The sequence below is a fragment of the Musa acuminata genome, chromosome BXJ1-8 (assembly GCF_036884655.1).
Source record: "Musa acuminata AAA Group cultivar baxijiao chromosome BXJ1-8, Cavendish_Baxijiao_AAA, whole genome shotgun sequence".
Lineage (NCBI taxonomy): Eukaryota > Viridiplantae > Streptophyta > Magnoliopsida > Zingiberales > Musaceae > Musa > Musa acuminata.
This window is the reverse complement of record NC_088334.1, coordinates 38,504,244-38,523,138: the sequence shown is the minus strand read 5'-3', so window position 1 is coordinate 38,523,138 and position 18,895 is coordinate 38,504,244. Positions and strand designations below refer to the sequence as shown.

The 18,895-nt window shown below is 36.8% G+C and overlaps 2 protein-coding genes and 1 long non-coding RNA gene across 3 annotated transcripts; 1 reads left to right on the top strand and 2 right to left on the bottom strand.

Moving 5' to 3' along the window:
• Positions 1 to 446: 446 nt before the first annotated feature.
• On the bottom strand, positions 447 to 2,724 carry LOC135589093 (uncharacterized). The gene is made up of 4 exons (XR_010476597.1): positions 1,980 to 2,724; positions 1,670 to 1,878; positions 1,025 to 1,089; positions 447 to 945 (listed from the first exon to the last, which is right to left on the bottom strand). It is a non-coding gene; the product is annotated as an uncharacterized LOC135589093 (long non-coding RNA).
• A 248-nt stretch (positions 2,725 to 2,972) lies between these two features.
• On the top strand, positions 2,973 to 5,232 carry LOC135589092 (uncharacterized). Its single transcript, XM_065081397.1, has 3 exons — positions 2,973 to 3,247; positions 4,692 to 4,805; positions 4,890 to 5,232. Exons 1-3 carry the CDS (start codon positions 3,115 to 3,117, stop codon positions 4,934 to 4,936), a joined length of 294 nt encoding a protein of 97 aa, XP_064937469.1. The 5' UTR covers positions 2,973 to 3,114; the 3' UTR covers positions 4,937 to 5,232.
• Positions 5,233 to 7,014: 1,782 nt separating this feature from the next.
• On the bottom strand, positions 7,015 to 18,442 carry LOC135587800 (ubiquitin-like modifier-activating enzyme 5). The gene is made up of 14 exons (XM_065079577.1): positions 18,273 to 18,442; positions 17,997 to 18,065; positions 17,798 to 17,911; positions 16,542 to 16,670; positions 16,256 to 16,324; positions 15,514 to 15,666; positions 15,331 to 15,367; positions 14,015 to 14,097; positions 11,387 to 11,461; positions 9,514 to 9,588; positions 9,155 to 9,241; positions 8,940 to 9,052; positions 7,593 to 7,642; positions 7,015 to 7,501 (listed from the first exon to the last, which is right to left on the bottom strand). Exons 1-14 carry the CDS (start codon positions 18,360 to 18,362, stop codon positions 7,365 to 7,367), a joined length of 1,281 nt encoding a protein of 426 aa, XP_064935649.1. The 5' UTR covers positions 18,363 to 18,442; the 3' UTR covers positions 7,015 to 7,364.
• Between the last annotated feature and the right edge of the window lie 453 nt (positions 18,443 to 18,895).

The following is an 18,895-nucleotide window of genomic DNA, read 5'->3' as shown; positions in this document are numbered from 1 at the left end:
AGAAAATTATTTTCCTAGTTAAATCAAAAGTGATCAAATGTTTATTTATAATTTTTAGTAAAATCTTTTAGATATCTCTCTCTCTCTCTCTCTCTCTCTCTCTCTCTCATCATACTGTTTATTGTTTATATTAATTATTTCACAACTATAAATATTTATAGATTTTCTTTATATATACATATATATACATATATGCATAATCATCATAAATAGTACATTCTCATTTGGTCCTCAATCAAACCTACCCATAATTATTCATGAATAAAATATTATATATCATAAATTAAATTATGAATTATGAATTATGAATTATGACAATCTTGCACATGTGATCCTAAGTTGGGAAGAAGGCATAGGGAATGGCATTGGCAAGGTGTCTTCACATGGAAAGTTATTGAACAAGTGGAGTTGAGCTTTTGGGGAGAAGGGGAGAAATCCCACCCCCCAAGTGTTCCTCGTGGAGAGAAAGGAAGTTTGGACAGAAGGAGACAAGACATAATGGGCAATTAAATTATTAAATAAGGAAGACTAAGACCATTGTCTTGTGGTGCTCCTGGGTGACTGGAATGTGTACTGGCTTACCCACACTTAAACTAGATTTACTAACAAGTGGGAGCTCCACATCGCTTGTTGATAGCAATAGAACAACAAGCTTTAGTAGGTGGTGTTCTCCTTTCCATCTGCAGAAGTTTCTGAGTTGGATGGTGGGGGGTTATATTTCCTGAGTGTTGGGCATGATTAGTGCTGTCTAGTTGAGGATCACCAAGCACCTTTGTCTTTTTTTTTCTTTTTGTTCATCATGAACAATGGATGATAAAGAAGGAAAATGCAATGATGAGGTTTTGCAGAGTAGTTGTTTATTTACCTTTGATCTGTTGGGAATAAACTGTTTGGCTTTGTGGTCATCAGCATGTTGATCAGCTGGTGATGCTTTGGGATTTTTACCTGCAGAAGTTTCATTAGCTTTGCAATGTTGGTGATCATGGAGCTTGAGATGGAGATGTGGATAACCAACAGCACTAACCTTGAGTTCCGTGATCATGTTGTTCTTCGAGTGTAATCATCTGCACTCCTGTGATGGCTCATCTGCTAAAGAACAAAGAATTCAGAACTTTCAACCGGTGCAATAGCTGAACCATTTAAATGAATAGAATTCAGAATTTAAAGGCATCATTCAGGAAATCTTCCACAAAACAACTGAGTTTATCAACTCTATTTCTGGTCCAAAGTAATCTGATGACATGTTTAGTACCAATCAACAAGGTTTCTATGAAATGCTTGTTTCTTCTTAGGGTAAGCAAAGTGCATGTGCATGTGTATCTGAAATAATCACATTAACATGATGATAAAGAGTAATTAGCAACAAATCCATCCATAGATTTAGTAGCTAATAAAGTGTTTTCTTGCATTATAATACAGCAAGAGATGACAAGTTAACAGTGATGGAGTAAACCACTGCTTAGAGAACAAGACAATCACAATAATATCACATATAATAAGCTGAAAAGATCCACGATAGTCTTTATTGGTGCGAGCTCTTAGGACAAGAATCACACGGCCTTGTCATTTCAGGATAGACCTCGATGGGTGTGAGAAGACACATTTGGCTCCGCATTAGGCATTGGTTCTTCAACTCTCCAACCAATATGCGATTAGATACGAGTCTTACCAGAGTTTACGACTGGGGAGTCAAGTTCTTTTGGGCTCTACGATGGATGTCATTTGATAAGATCCACATCAATCTTCATCGATGTGAGCTCTCAAAACCATAAGGAAATTGTTCGCTCTCGTTATCTTGGCAAATCCTTGCCTTTGTTTTCCAATTCTCCAATAGTCTCAGGAAGCTTTTACGTAGCAACTGGTTTCTCCACTGAGATCCTGCACAGATCGGGTAACATTAGGTTTAGCTTGGCATTCCTATCAGCCGAAGTTGAGCAGTCTCACAAATGGAAGCGATTGAAAGACTGAAGAAAATTCACCTGACACCTGCAGTGCTAACCCAACCTGATCACAAGGACAAGCAGAGCTTTGTAATGTACGTGGAAAGGGATCTTTACCTAATTAAAGTAGATGAAAACAAGGTTGTCATGTTGTCATTCCCCTCCCACATGTTTTCCCAAGTCCTAATGCTCTGGGAAACTGTTAGTGTTGGGTCATGTTGTCATCCCCTCCCCCCACCCCCATCCCACGGCCTATAAAAAGCCGGGGGCTCACCCGCATGAGTGCGTCAAAACATCAAACACACTACGGGCATGGAGCGAAGAACAGCTCTTTGCGTCGCGGCCATGGTTCTTCTTGTCCTGTCTGCACTTAGTGCAACGGGAACAAGACTCCTCCTTGCCGAAGAAGCAGACACTACTGGCACTGCCGTCGCCCAGCGAGATGAGATGCAAGGCTCCCTTCCGAAGAAGCGCATGGTTCCGTCAGGTCCAAACCCAGGGACATTAGAGATGCATGGAGGCGAGCAGATCGATGGCCTGGCTGAGCCTCCGCCATCACCGCGGCGTCTCAACTGAAGCAGGCAGACAGCCAAGAAGCTACCAGTCCTTGTGTGGTTTAGCTAAACAAGAATAAGAGCTTACAGCTTGGTGTGGATCATATAATTTACCTTCTCCCACTTGTTAGGAGTGGCTGCTGCTGCTGCTGCATGTTGATGTGGTTAACTACTGTGTGCTATATATCTCCCTCTTCTTCGACTGTAGCGATTACATCTCAGTACCAACTACCGTGTGCAATCTTCCATAACCGTTAACGGTCTGAAGAATATTATAATGGGAGTGTCTCTCCATATATTTCTAATTATAAAATACTTTGTTCTCATCTCGCGTATTTATTTGACTTGAGTATCCAAAACGTTTCAATATATTATGACGTGTGTGTGTATATATATATATATATATATATATATAGAGAGAGAGAGAGAGAGAGAGAGAGGCAAGTGTTCGAAAACAATCTATTTTTATATTTATAAGGATATGCACGTTAGAGGAATAAATACTAAAATCGGTGAGGTTGGGGGAATGAATATGCAAAATTGGCAAATTATTTCGCTAACGCCGTTTCATTCCTCGAAGCTTTGTTCCTCAAAGCGAAAAGAAGCTCGAGGAGCGAAATATGAACGGCGGCAGTGGCGGCAGTGGCAGCGGTGGAGGAGGAAGTGGCGCGGGGAAGATGCCGACCAACTTTCTGAAGTCGATCCGAGGCAGGCCGGTCGTCGTGAAGCTCAACTCCGGAGTCGACTATAGAGGTCGACCTTCTTCTCCTACTCTAGGGTTTCTATGTTAGTCCCGATTGCTCGACTCTTTTCGTGCTCAATTTGGATCAAAACAATTGCCAAATGCCTACTGTTGTCGACGCTGACGGTGACTGTGTTTGGAATCGTAATTTAAAGAAAAAGAGGAAACAGTCGCGACAAGATGTTTGATCCTCTGGTCTGTTGATATTCTTTTGGAATATGAAACAATTACACTCTTATTCACTTTCCGCTGACATCAAGTTTGAATTTTTCTGGTGATGGCTCCATGCGTATAACACAAGGTGCAATTTTTGGACCTTTTTGTATGAGAACATAAGAAAAGATATGAAGGGATGTGTAATAGGACCATGAGATATGAAAAGCTGTGTCTATCAGTTGTGATGGAACATTCTTTTGTTGAATAGATTCTTTTACACTTGAGATTTGAGACATCCATGTTTCCTAGAGGAGAGATATTTGTCTTGTGTTTGCTCTGTATGCACATAGTGGCAAATGACTACTTGTTTACAGGGAACATGCATCTATTTATATTAGCTTTGATGTCTAGTTGATGATACTCGTTCTTTCTGTATTCATTTTCTTCACTAATATTACTTCTTGCACTGGAAAATGATGGAGGTCAATTCTACTGGAGATCAAAAGGATAAGAGCACAAACTCTTTCCCTTCATTGTGATATGGATATTTATGATATTTGACTCTGTAAATACCACTGTCTACATCATGAGGCTTTTAACATCTGTTAACAACTCAATTTGCTGAAAATGTTTATGATGGATGTTTAATGATGAGAAGTAAATTAACAGGGAGTCCCAGAATTGTGTTAAAGGATCTGATCATCTAGAGTAAAAAGGGGAAAAGGAAAGAACACTTGCTGGCAACACTTTGGCACTTTTGCTCTTCAAACTTTTCACTGAGTTCATCAGTATTTTTCATAAGCAATGTTCTTCCTAGGATGAGTTACCCTTACTTTGAGGTGTATATGAAACGCTGTTTGTTTCTAACAAAATAGTAGGATCAAAGTGTCATGGAGCAATTGTGCTACCGACTAGGTTGCTCGTTATCACATATGTCTTCTTGGTCAACTTCTTCTAATGTATTATTGTCTTGTTGCTTTCTGGTTCAGCATTTAAGTTTTTCACAAGTTCATTAGCATTTTTCATGAGCAATGTTCTTCTTCAGATAAGTTATCCTTTGTTTGTGGTGTATGGAGGAGCATTTTGTTTCTAATCAAATAGTTGAAGTGTCATGTCATTGGTCAATTGTGATGCCGACTAGGTTGCTTTTATTTAGTTGTATTGTTATCACATATGTCTCCTTTGTCCGACTTCCTCGAATATATTATAATCTTGTTGCTTTCTAGGTAAGCATTTTAAGTCTAGGGTTTAGCATAGTGTGTGAGCACTTATTTGGTGGCCAAAATGTTTGTTATCCAGGTATTCTAGCTTGTTTGGATCCATACATGAACATTGCAATGGAGCAAACGGAAGAATATGTTAATGGTCAGCTAAAGAACAAGTATGGCGATGCTTTCATCAGAGGAAATAATGGTAAACCTACTGATTCTATCTAAACCAAGTCCTTAATCATTTTGTTTCTATGAGTATGCCTTCAATTTTGTGCTTGTGATGCAGTTCTGTACATCAGCACCTCTAAAAGGACTCTTGCTGATGGGGCATGATACTGGTGCTTGGCAAAGTCTGTCCTTGGCATGATTTCACATGTTGTTGATGAGATTGTTGCACGTAATGAAGAGGCATGTGTAAGTGTGTCCTGGTAGAGTGGATTATCAACTATTTTGAAATTTATGCCCAAGTCATCAGACAAATTTGTTTTTTTTTTCTTTTATTTTTTACAAAGGGTAAATGATGAAATTACGATTCGAGAAACATCTTCAAATCTTGTTCTAATTTTGTTAAAGCATATGTTGGTCGTCAACTCGATATGATGAAGTTGACCCGACCTTATGTGTGTTCATTTGAGACTTAATCACCTTTGGTGTTTGGATATGATTTGCTTTAGTAAAATCTATCACGTTTGGGGTTTGAATATGATTTGCTATTGTGTTTGGTCCAACTAGAGATTCTTCCGAATTTAATGAGTCAATTTAGTATATTTTATAATACTCATGTTGGGAGTGTATCTAAGGTTCCTTAAATGCTACTTCAGTTAATATTTATATAACAAAAAATTGAGAGTTTCGAGTGTTCAAGCTTTTCATGCCTGGAGCATCTTCTATTTATAAATAGGATTCAATTCATATCGATCATCGACTTTAAGAGATGGAGCACATTAATGAAGAATATTTTGTTTTAGATGGTGTTTTGAATGCACTTCACATGTCAAATTATGGTTGGTTAAGAATACTCATCATATAAGTTTGAAATACCAAAGATGTACTTTGTGGTTTTTTTTTTGAGGGATTATTGTTACTATAGGTAAGTTTATTGTTATGATTCTCAAATTGAAGAAATCCAGCTTGAAGAATTTGCCATATTAACTACTTAATAAAAAAATGCTCTATTAATTAACTTGTGCAGAAGATCTTATTAGCTTTCTGATCAACACAGTCAAATTAGAGGTCTATGATCTACTGAATACTTGGATGCTTATTATACCCCTCGAAGTACTCCTACCCCCAAGCCTGTCAACCATACATAAACATGCATCGTGGACTAAGTAGCAAGAAACTTGATGTTTATATTTCCAACTTATTATCATCTTTGAATAAACAGATAAGAGAAATGTAATAGAAAACGTAAAGTATGATGGCTACTAGGCATCTTCAGGTTCATCTACTTGTAAAATCAAGGTTTGGATAGAGTGATTCAGAGCTCTACCAACAGTAATTCTACTAAATGGCAAAGAGGACAGCTATTTATATCAGATTATCGAGTTACAAAAAAAAAGGGAAACAGATTGCAGTTGTAGGTTAAAGAATCAATTAGCACAACTATCCTAAACAAAGGTCTCCAACAGAATAAAGAATGTACTATCAGTCTCACTATCAATGAAGCAAATGATAGTGAGCACGCATGTACTATCAATGAAGCAACAGAATAAAGAATGTACTAAACTAGTGAAGCAAATGACGAATGTACTCTCAATCTCACTATCAAACTAGTGAGCACGCATAGCAAGAGCATCAGTGTCATAAGCATGCACATCATTTGGATCAAATCAAGAGCTAAAATGTGTTTGAGCAAATGGAAAAGACTTGCGACTTCCATTTTCCACTCACTGAACTATGATTGCCCAACACAAACAAAGATGTTGTCTACCATTACAAACTTAAATATTAGGAGGAAAGAAAATATTATAACTGTTAAGAGAGATAATGTGTCCATCAACCATAAGCAATAAAGAACAGATCCAGCAGTAGATAAACTCTTTTTTTTTCTATTTTAAATTTGCCAGTGTTTTCACTCTTAACTACAAAAATATCAACTTGACATTTAGCCACTTAGAGACAGATTATTGAGTGACTTAGCTTCATCATACATGACTAAAGTTCTGATTGGCAGAAACTTACCCTTCATGGAGGTCAGCCTTACAGATGAGATTGGTGTGTTCTGAATTCTCTCTTGAACTTGAGTCAGTCATGAAGCTTAGAGAACTCAAGATTGACTGTTGCTAGTTTTCTCCCTGTTTATGCAGAGGGACTAAGAAAATGGCAATACATATAAATTCCATGTAACTGCACCAATTTTACTAAATCCAAAGAAAAAAGATCCAGTAGACTGTTGGAGAGTTAGCAACTTGAAAAGACTAGCATCTGCTATACTTCTAGTAGTTCAAACAGAAACATGGAGAAGAGCATGTCCATGAAATTTGTTGATAAATGGACAGATCTACCTTCTCCAAAGTCTTTTGATGTTCTTGCAGGTCCCCAAGCAAATAATTTTAAGCACAACAATGATCAGATACAGCCCTAGTAAGTGCTTCAATAATGAAGCTGCTGAGTAGTTAGATGAAATCTAGTCTCTCTCTATTTTTCCATGGTAGCTGGACCAAAGTAACTGACATCAAGTAAAATCTCATTACCTCTAGAGGGGGAAAAAAAAAACCTATAAAAGAAGAATGAGGATCTTGTTGGTTTCTGGAAAAAGTTAAGATGCGTTAAGGGCATCAAGCTGTCGCTGGAGTTCCTCGAGATCATCCTCAACTGTTTTTTCTTCTGTAGCTAGTGATTCATGATACTTTTCAGCAGTAGGGAGCTCATGGATGAGGCCCTCCGGTAGAGCACCTGTGCACCATTTATGAGGGACAGGAATGAGGAAAAAACACTAAGCAAAGTGAAATATTAAAGGAACACAGATTTGGTGGGAGAAGATAACCTGAAACACCACAACTATTTAGGGTATCCATCTCGCTATCATCAACAACACTGTACAAACAAAAAGTAACTCTAAAAACATGTTCATAGAATTATATCAATATGAAAGCTCATACTGAAGAAACTAGTATGACGAAAAGATCCAACAAAACAAAACAAGTCATAAGTTCCAACATTTCAAAGTTCACTTAATGTATATTATTCCAACATAAAGCTCTATGGAGGATAACATTACAAGTCTATAATTGTTCCAAGTGACTCACCAAGACAGAAAAGTAGCTTGAAGTATTAAAAGAAATAACACACAAAACACAACATTTCACCATATGTTGTCCAGCATGTAGATTTTAAAATGTGTAACCCATTAATTAAGATCAACCAGTTTAACTAGCTCTATACACATGCAAACTACTAGAGCAGAAGATACTGTTATCTAAATTGGGTGCCTTGACCAGAATTGCACAACATGATGACACCAAAAAAAATTCTCATCAACTCTAGCAGCATTTTTTATGAGTAACAGTAAGAGCTATATAATGCTATTTTCTTTAGCATCCTTTCAGCAATGACTATCGCATAAAATTAACCTTCTCATCTACTAGGTCGGTCATCAAAACTTCCTCTGGGATCTAGGCTTTATTGATTTTGGAGCTAAAAGTTAAGTAGAACATATGTCGTAGAAAGCTGCAGGTGTCAAACACATGACCTAGATTCATATAGGCATTGGGCGATAATCTAGACAGCCACCTAGTGATTAAGGTCATTTAACCACCTCAAGCAATGCCAACGATATCGCTGCAACAACAACTGTGTTCAATGCTAAAGAAAGATATGCTGGGCTTTAGCAGCAATTACTGCCTTCATAATCATGAGTGAATGAAACATAAAATGTGCTGAAGAAAAACAAAAATAAAGAAAAAAATCTGCACTTTATTGGGCCACCTATTTTAGGTCATCCTGTCACTGTCACTGGAAGTTGAGGTGCTAATAGGACTAGGGAGAGAAGTACAGATATTTCATAAATTAGATGGTAATGGGGACACATATTTAAGCCCGTCAACTAATTATCAGATGGTGACCCTTCATAATGTTTCAAAATCCCACTAAAACAAGTGAATTAATTGCCACCCGGGTGATCAAACAGCATCTAAATATCTAGCTGCCTAATCTAAATGAATATGGTGGACAGCTTGATGAATGTGTTTGTCATTTCATGTGCATCAGGTCATTATGCTAATTATATGTAGAAAAATGAAAAACTTCCGTTATCTCATTCCAACATCGTAATCAATCTGGATAATACAATTAAATCAATAAGCTAGTCTTAATTCATGTGAAATTTAGGCACCTTATATTCCACTCGTTATCCATGTGAAGTGGGCCTTCGTTTTTGGAAGATTCGGCTTCCAGCTTTGCCTTAGCTGCAGCATCTCTAGCAGGTTTTGTCTGGAGGTACTCCTTCTGTACATTGTATGTTTCTTCAGCAATGATTCAAGATGCATAATCTATCAGATAAAATATGTTCTCTAAATTAAAATGTGCTAGAACCTTTAAAGAACTAACCTGTCGTTCAATGCAGGCATTGTTTGAGCACTGTGGATTTGGCCTCATTTCCATGGTTGGAAAAAAATCTTTAAGTGAATTATATCCCTTCATAAGGAAAGATATAAACATAATAAGAAAAGAAGCAGTCAGGTAAAAGAAATGGCTGATATCATGAAAATTATTATAAAAGTCATCTGCTGATTGATGATGAAATTACAACCAACTACTGCAGATAGTGTGAAGAGAACGAGGTTATGCACCATATGAGTACTAGACCAAGAGATTTAAGTCCATATATCTAGTGCTAACATAAAATTACATGTTCCAGGAGGGGAAGAAAATTTTTATCTGAATGTTTTACAGCAAAAGAAACTTACCAAATAAGGAGAAACATGCCCAAACTTCAATAAGTACTTAAGAGCATTCTGAACAAGAAGACCAGCAACTACCCCCTGAAGATTTGTCACTTGATATAAGGACTCAACCACGAATATGAAGTTGTGATACATAAAAATAACACATCAAAGACCAGCAAATTGCAAAGCACATGTTAAGTAGCAATGCAAGACTAAATGACAGGAGAGAATGGAAAAACACTGTACTCAAAAGGATCATTATTAACTCTTAAGACCTTTAAACAATGTGCATCAAAAAGACAGATGAGAAGGAGGCCTCTCCTTAACATAAATACTATAATCTCCATGGCAACAGTATTTGAAGAGGCCTCCCTTTACCATGAAATAATGTACACATATTTTGGTCTCTGTGTCACAATATGTTCAACAATGTAATTGATCAAACCAACTACTGACTTAAGTTTCTTTTTGAGTTGATGAAAACAAGGCCAACCAGATATGGACTGCAGGACAGTTCTATGTTTTTATTATAAGTTGCTTGAGTTGGGAGATGCACTCCATCCTATCTCAAAATCTCCTTGGAGCTTCTCAAGAACTTAAGAAAACTTCTCATACAAAAAGGTGGAAATGCATTCTGTATCTTTTGGGATGTTCACATTAGCCAATTAATGGTCCTGGGAGTTAGCAAGAAAAGGTTTCAAGAATTATTCAAGCTCATTTGCATGTTAATTGACATCCAACAAAATGCAAATTGGAGTGAACTGCATGGAGGGGAATCAGGATAACTTGGAGACATGGCTAGGTTGGTTACTTAGAAGACGAACTAGGGAAAAAAAAGGAATAGGAGGATTTTTTTGGAAAGCACAAACAAATTGATGGTTCCTGTTCTGAAGGATGTAATCGAAAAACTTTTCTCTTGGAGGATAACTGATGTCTAGAAGCATTTTGACAAAAAGGATGACCAAACAAATATGCTGCTCCTGCCATTTTCAGAGTCTAGGGAGGGTCATTATACACAATCTTACCCCTAGAGGGAGACTGCCTGATTGAATCACAGCCCAGAAGCACACTGACACTTTTGATAATTTCTTTCTGACACCATAACCAATTCTCCTATTAGTTTTAGTATAAAAACTCCAATGTCTTCATAGATGACAACCCCTAGAAAGTCTTCGGCACAAGGCCTAGACATCAAATGGAAAACATAGCATCAAAAATAATATAAATTCATGCACATATAGAAAGATGGAAGTGCAAAATCTTTAGTAATTAAAAAATTTTCAAGACGAAAAGAGATGCAATCATACACAGATCTCCTACACTAACTTTCCAATTAAGCTTGTGTGATATGGATTTCTTAACATTCATTGTTTCATTTTTAATATTCTAATTATAACTCTAAGATTTGATAAAACTTCACTTTAGTGTCCCCCTCACAGGTGTTTGGCAGAAGAAACATTAGAAGTAATTACATAAATAAAAGTAGAATAAAAAATAACATGACAATTAATATCAATGGTATGTGTCATAGCCGAAAAATAATAATAAAATTAATAAATAAACTTATTATTATTCATAGATAAATATTTTCTGCTTTAAATTGTTATAAAGAACTAATCATCTTGCATCACTAAAAATGATAGACACTGTCTTCTTTTTTCTAAGCCAAATTCTCTTCCTCTTAGCTAATAATAATCTGTAACAAATAAGGGAGTTTTAGGAACTAATTAGCTTTTAGGACCCATCCAGGTGTTTAAAAAGCCACACACAACTAGATGGTTGAGTAACCAAATTGCCCAGGCAGCATCAATGACAACAAATGATGTCAGTGTCAGCAGTTCTTTCCCAAAAAAAAAAGAGTAACTACAGTATTAAAACAGAAATAACTCCTTACCATGGTTGTGGGTAAAGATGCAGCACATACACCTTCACGCTTGAGTGTCCGCTCATCCACTCCAGATGCTACCACCTACAAAGAACCTTATCCTACTCATGCATAATACTAAAAACATCAAATGGTGTACAACTACTAATACGGTATACTTCAAGCAGCTGGCAGCGATAACACTGACATGATTAACACATTGCTAAAAAAATTAGTTGAACATTAATAATGGCATGAATGTTCAATGTGTGAATTATAATGCTTCCGTGTGTTCCCACGACAAGGTACTTATGATATTATCATCGGTAAAAGATAGAAATAGCAAATGTACCAAAATTCCTGGCAGCAATTGGAAGAAAAAGAAAATATTAGATATAGATTTCCTAATGGGAATTTACATTCCTGTTCCTTGTAAGCACAAAAATTACATCTAATTATAAGTCTACAAAATATATTAGCATGACCACATAATTGTTTAATCATATAACCCATATGTTATAGAACTTGAAGAGATTCTTTTTTCTCCCCATTACCAAAAAAAAAAACCAAAACTCAGCTTGTGGAGTTTGATCAATAGAGATAATTTTGTTAGTAGTATACATATATCTTCTACGGCCTCTAATTTCTGCTCCACAGAAGTATTCGCTATAATTATCGCAAGTCTATGCAACTAAATCACTCATATTATAAAACTTTCAAGTAACCAATAGAATGGTAGCATACATTGCCAGAGTTGTCAAAACCCTTTTTTTGAGGCAAAGTCGTTGAAAAACTTATTAACTAATCTAACTGTACTATGTCATCATAAATTGCATGCAAGCATTCTTTGATAGCATGAATTTGAAAGAACATCCAATCTAATAATAAGAAGGATAATGCAATAATAATATCCAAGGATTGTCACTTGGACTGAATGAAATAGGGAGTGGTCTCATATCTGCCAAGTTTTTTGCTGCTAAAACATAATTATAAACCATCAGATATGGACTCAAATTGGTAATAACAACTGAGAGAACTAGCATAACCAAATTCTGCCATGGATTAAAATGTGTACTCCCAACACAAAATCAACAAATTCGGAATGACCTTTGTTTCTACCATGGTCTTGATGCCATGTGGTGAAATATGAACCCTATTAGTCAAAATAACAAATTCCCTGAATTCCTTATAATTAGCTATATGTGAAGCAAGGTTCGCAATACCGTACCGTACCAGTATTTCGACCTAGGCTCGGTACCGGTACGGTACGGTGTACCAAGCGGTACACCCAGGTGCACCGAGCACTGTAGCACTACTACAGTATTTTGCTACCGTGTACTGGTGCACTGTATTTCTACTGCAACAGTACACTGTACTGCTACAGTGCACTGCTACAGTGCAGACCGGTACCGAGCGGTCCGCGTACCGTTGGCCTGTTGGACCGGTACGTACCGCCCATACCGGGTGGTACGATTCGGTATGACAGACCTTGATGTGAAGAATACACAATTAAGAACTGCAGTTCCATGCTGGGCAGTTTCTGAAATTTCTTTCGGAGTCTGATAATCTCATAACTCATAAGACTATAGTTCTCAAGAGACTCTGTAAAGTGACCATATTGCTAATAAGAAGAGACATGGAACATGATAGCTCTCTTGTCGCAAGGAGTTTACATTTCCTGAACGATGACTTTTGTTATCATATGATAACCATGTCATGACCTCTTAAACTTCCAAAAAGACCCAACCAAAGGATTAGCATAGATATAGCATTGTGCACATGGAACAGCCATAGGGTACATAATATGGAATTATTCTTTTAATTCTTTCATTGTGTGAAAAAGTATAAAAGAAAGCAATATATGCTTTGTCCAGTCCTTTTCAACATGAGACAAAGCCCCAGTCAAAAATTCAAATTTGTTGTCCTTTAAAATTTCAAAGACATTTGACATGTCAAATATGTTGATGTACAAAATTTCAAAGACAAGACACCCAAAGATATTTGATTGATAGAATATGCAAACAGAAACTCATTAGTGCCTATGTTGGATGTTCAAAGAGAAGTTACTAGCATGTTATGCAGTACCGAATGATACCGCCCGGTACGGGTGATACGTACCGATCCGACGGCATACCGATACACGGACCGCCAATACTACTACAGTGCTACAGTGCTGTAGTAACGAAAAAAAAATATAAAATTATTCGGTACACCGGTACCGTACCATACCGAGCCAACCTCGAAACACCGGTATGGTACGGTATTGCGTACCTTGATTATTAGTGTCTATGTTGGATGTTCAAGGACAAAGTTACTAGTGCCTATGTTGGTTAATTTTGTTGGGTGGTCCTGACAGCAAACTCTTCTTTTGTGATTCTCACCATTGTTCTCTACAAGGAATCCTGATATATCGCGTGTTCCATCCCATGGTCTAATTGAACAAGAGCACCATTGCTAAATGGAAAGTTGGTGCTAACAATATAAAGAAAGCATGTGATGCAATTTTAACTAGAGTATTTAAAAAAATGAAACTACTTAATTTCAAATATTAATTATTCGCTGAAGTTACCAATAAAAAAAAAGAAATTTTATCTCAAAATATTAATACCAAATAAAATAATATCAGATATGATTCTTCAATCTTGCATCTAAACATACCAATGGAGGTGCACATGCAAAACAAGCAGTTTCTCCAGGAACTAGTAATTGTATATGACCTGAAACAGCATCTTCAGATACACCTGCCATGGATATTTCAATTTAGATCATTCCGTTTCCCATATCTAAAATAAGACATTCATCTAAACTTCTAATAAAAAACGATAAAATATCTTTTGACCCAAACACTTGAAAGGGGAAAATAATTGAAGGAACAAGAATTACTTTAATGCTAACATTCTGAATGAGCAATTGGCTCACTAGTTCCCAAAACCCAGTTTCATTACCTTAAAGAATCTAGTGAAAATGAATGCTCAACACAAAGGATAGATGACAAAGATACATACAACTGCATTAGCAGAAGATGGAGCTACCAAATTCTAGAAAGCACAAACCAGGGCACTTAAAAGCAAAAGTGAAAGTAATTGGAATCGGATATTATTACATGAATGTGTAACTTTGGAACATTCATATTCATGTCTGAATTTTGCAATTTGAAGTCTTCCACATATGGATATGGACATTGGTTAAAATCTTACCAGTATCTAGATCTCCTACCAAATCACCCGGTAAATATAAGGAAAGCATATTATTTGGCCAAATTTACCTGTGTATTCTCATCCTCCAATTTTTTAATATAAATGTCATTGATGAGCTAGTTCCTAAATTATTCGTTTGTAAGTTACCCAATCTATATTCATAAAGCTTAGTTAATATATTTTTTTCATTCCTTCAAGGAAAAAGAAACATGTAAGTTCAAATCATATCCATCAGATGTATACTTTGTAATTGTATCTTTTCAAAACAAGTATGATTACAAATCTAATTTCAGCTAATATTCTGTCCATTCTAAGCCACTGCCAATGCAACATTCAAGGCTAAACCAAGTTGTAAGGTTGTCAATGTTAACTAACATAACATATTGACAAATAAAATTCCGTTAAGGGTACCCAGTGATTAGGGAATAGATTGCTCCTTTAATTGCAACCACCTACATCCTAAAGACTACAAAACTAGGAAAAAACTGAACCACAGTACATTTTAGTATTTTGTTGGATTATCACTTTGTTGCAAAGGCAATGGAGTGAAAAGGTAAATGAAAGCCTTGAGGCACAGGATGGTCATTGTCAGAGTTGCATGTGAGACAATGTAAATAGAACCAGCTTTACTTTTGCTAAATTATCCGTCTATGAAAAACAATGTACTGTTCCTACATAAAGAACATAGTATAACACAGCCACCACAAACATTTCCTAGTGTAGAGAGAGAGGATAGTATTGAGTAATTGAAACTTAAAAAGAATAATAAGAATTTACCAGATTCCATCCATGTCTGCCCCAGTTCATTACATGCCTGAAAAACAGAGATATATCAGATGAAGAAAATTCCAATAGTACTTAATTGATAGGTAAGAAAATTTATATCATTGAAATAGCAATTTATATTCTAGGAAAATTAAAACCTTGTAGAAAGTAATAAGAAAATAAGAGGTATCCCACCTGATTCACAACCATACGAGCCTCATAGTTATCAACACAGCTCAAAACAAGATCAACTCCACTGTTTTGTCCACTTTTCTGAGAGAATCGTCTTTTAAGGCTCTCCATGAAAACCTCAAATCCTTTGACAGTCGTGATGTTTAATGAATAGCTCTAATAACAAGAAAAGAGCAAATCACTGATCAAACTCTCTTAACTATATAAAAAAAGGTATAATAGTAAAAGAAAATCAGACAGTAATCAGATCCACGGGCATATTGCAGATGTTCTGTATAATTTTACTTTTGACTAGTAGTTAATTACCAAGTGACTACAATTAACTACTCAATGAACACAAAAGAAAAGAAACCATAATGAGATCAGAAAATCAAAATTAATGAGAAAAAATCATGTGCATTTATATTTATTCTAGAGATGAAATGAATGGAAATAACTAGTAGAATTAGGATTTGATAAGATAAAAAATCCTTGCCATGTTGCTTCTTACATAATCAGGTACTGAGATCCATGTCCAATTTTGATAGGAATTGTGAGTATAACTCTATGAGCATGTTGACAAATTACCAGGTATCTTTCTTTTAACAAATTTAAGAATTTTCAATAGTATGAGAATAGGTATAAAATTCTTCAGTAGAGCAAGGGAGCATGACAAGGAAACAAGAAATACTCTTTGTGACTTCCGAAACATGAAAAAAACATCAAAACGGTGCTCAGAGAGTAACTATTGTATGTTTTTGCTTACTTCCAAAACAACATCTGGATTGATATCTGACAGGGTCTGAACAGCAGCATCTGTCTTGGTCATGCCTACCTGTCAATTTTAGAAAAATTGGGTCAGCAAGAAGAATAAGCATTCTTGTGTTATCTAAATTCTAAGGAAGAAGTATCCTCCAAATTTGCAAGTACACTGAACAGGTGGTTATCCATAAATACTCCAAATAACCATAAACGATTACAGATACTCTAAAAATTACAACCTCAGCATATTGGAAAAGGGCTGAGATGCAATTGATAAAGAATTAGCATGCCTGATCAGGACGGAAGAATAGCCTATTCATGTTTGCCAACTCTACAGTGTCATAGTCATACAACAAGAGGCGACCAATCCCGCACCTTGTGAGCATCTCTGCAGCGACACTACCTACACCACCTATGCCCTGTAGCAATAAAAGAATGAAGCCAAAAATGGCATGAAGTTCAATTATGAAAATTTTACAATATCTGTTAAAAAATTACAAAAGAACATAATAGTAAGATCAAAATGACAACAACCTGCAAAGAAGCTAATTAAATATTAGAATTTACATTTACAAGAAAGATCTTGACAGCCAAACATCTCTCTAATTCTCTTCTAAACCATCTTTATTCAAAGGCAATTATGTTTTCTCCACCACCAAACTTTGAAGTCCACGGGTGCTAGAGATTTTAGAAATTTTACAGTCTTTGCTTAAATGATGCAACCATATATATAAACCTTCATCACAATCATTGGCTGACTGATGGTATTTAATTCTTGTAACTAGGTAGATAAGGTTATTTTCAATAGGCAATAATTGCAACCTATTGATGTTTATTCTTCAGTTTCTATGTTGAAAACTGATAATTGCCTGAAACATGATGTTTTGAAGCAAGCATTACCAAAATCCAACAAGGTTCTTCAAAAATTTCACTCCTAGTATTCACCTTACCATGGGGCGGACTATTACTTACTCCAATGCATTAAATTATCAGCCCAATTGAAGTTCCTAAAAGCCAGTTAGACCATGATGAACTAAGCAATATTATTTACTAATCATTTTATATGAGTTTAGGGGAATGAATTTCACCAACATCTTGCATTCCGAAGAATCCTATAACAAAAGCAAGACAGGAAAAATCCAATGCACAAAGCTCCAGCATTAAGCGAGATGAATCTCTTACAATGTTGAGATGGCTAGAGATATAAAAGTGAGGATTTTACTCTTGCATTGTAAAATCACATTAGGAGAAAGGTTTACAACTGGGTAATAAAACATTGATACGAGTACAACATCCTTTTTTTCCACTCTTATCCACCACTTATATAATGTTTAGATCAATCTCTGAGTATAAAGCTTCTGAAGAAATTTCAATCTTGGCAAAGTCACGAAAGATAGATCTACAGTCCACTCTATACTTTCAGTAGACAGCAAAGTTATGATAATTATTCCCAAATGGGTCTAGAAGGGCATCACTATCGGTTAAAGTTAATTTCAACCAAAAAGCAAGATAAATATGAAAAGGCAATGACAGCAGGAGCACGCACTACTATCGCAACAGAGAAATCTCGTATCCTTTCGTAGTTCTGCACGATACCCATTCGCTGAAGCGCCATCAGCCTACTGTAGGGGTTGCTATCCACAACCTCAGCGCTCATGTCCTGCGTACAATCACCCCAGCAAAATGAGATTAACGACGTCAAAGACAAACTTCTTTTCAGCACATGGCTCACATACGATACAGACCTTCACTTTGGATCGTCGCGTCGCCCCCGACTTCGTTAGGTTCACAATACTAACCACTCGCTGTTTCATCTAAAACAACAGAAACAAGAACCCAAATCAGTTGGTAAAAGCAAAACAAAGCAAAGAGGGGCTTCGCGGTGGCGAGCAATCGAGGTTCCCCTTCCCAATCAGCACAAGTGATCCGAATCGGATGGCAATCGTAGTCGAGAATCGAGGACAAGAGGAGGAGTAAATCAGATCGAGATCGGCGAAGATCGAAAACAGGGAGATGGGTACCTCATCGATGGAACCGATCCGATAGCGATCGGAGACGCATCCCTTGAGAGATTCAAGATCTTGGAGCAGAGACCGCAGATCTTCCTCCATTCCGGCACTCCTCGTCGCCCTCTCCTCCTCCTCCTCCCTTAACCGGTCTATGGAGGAGCAGCAGATGTACCAAAAGGCGGCCGGATTCGCTTATTTATGTCCTCCAGCGTGAAACGTTACTTGGCGGGGTGAATCGGGTCATAGGTTACGGGCAGCGTCCGCTTCCGACCCAACAACGCAAGTTGCGAGTGGCCAGGAATGGAACTCTTTACCATGTCGGGACTTCGATCCCACGAGTCGTCATTTTTCTAAACACAACAGATACTTCAATTAATTAACTGGGACGTTTGATGTCACCAAAAATACAGATCTCTCCTCTGAGATTTGAAGAGAGAAAAAAAAAGAAGAAGCCTTGCATGGTTATTAGCAAGGTTGCGAGCTGTAATGTTGACAAATTAGGTTGGGAAATGTTTCTGAAAACATTGACCCTATTGGCCGGATGGGAAATATCGGCACAAATGTTTCTGAAACTCCATGGAACAGTCATGGGCAGCTTTCACCAGTCTTTCCCAAATGGCCCAGATCTCAGCCTG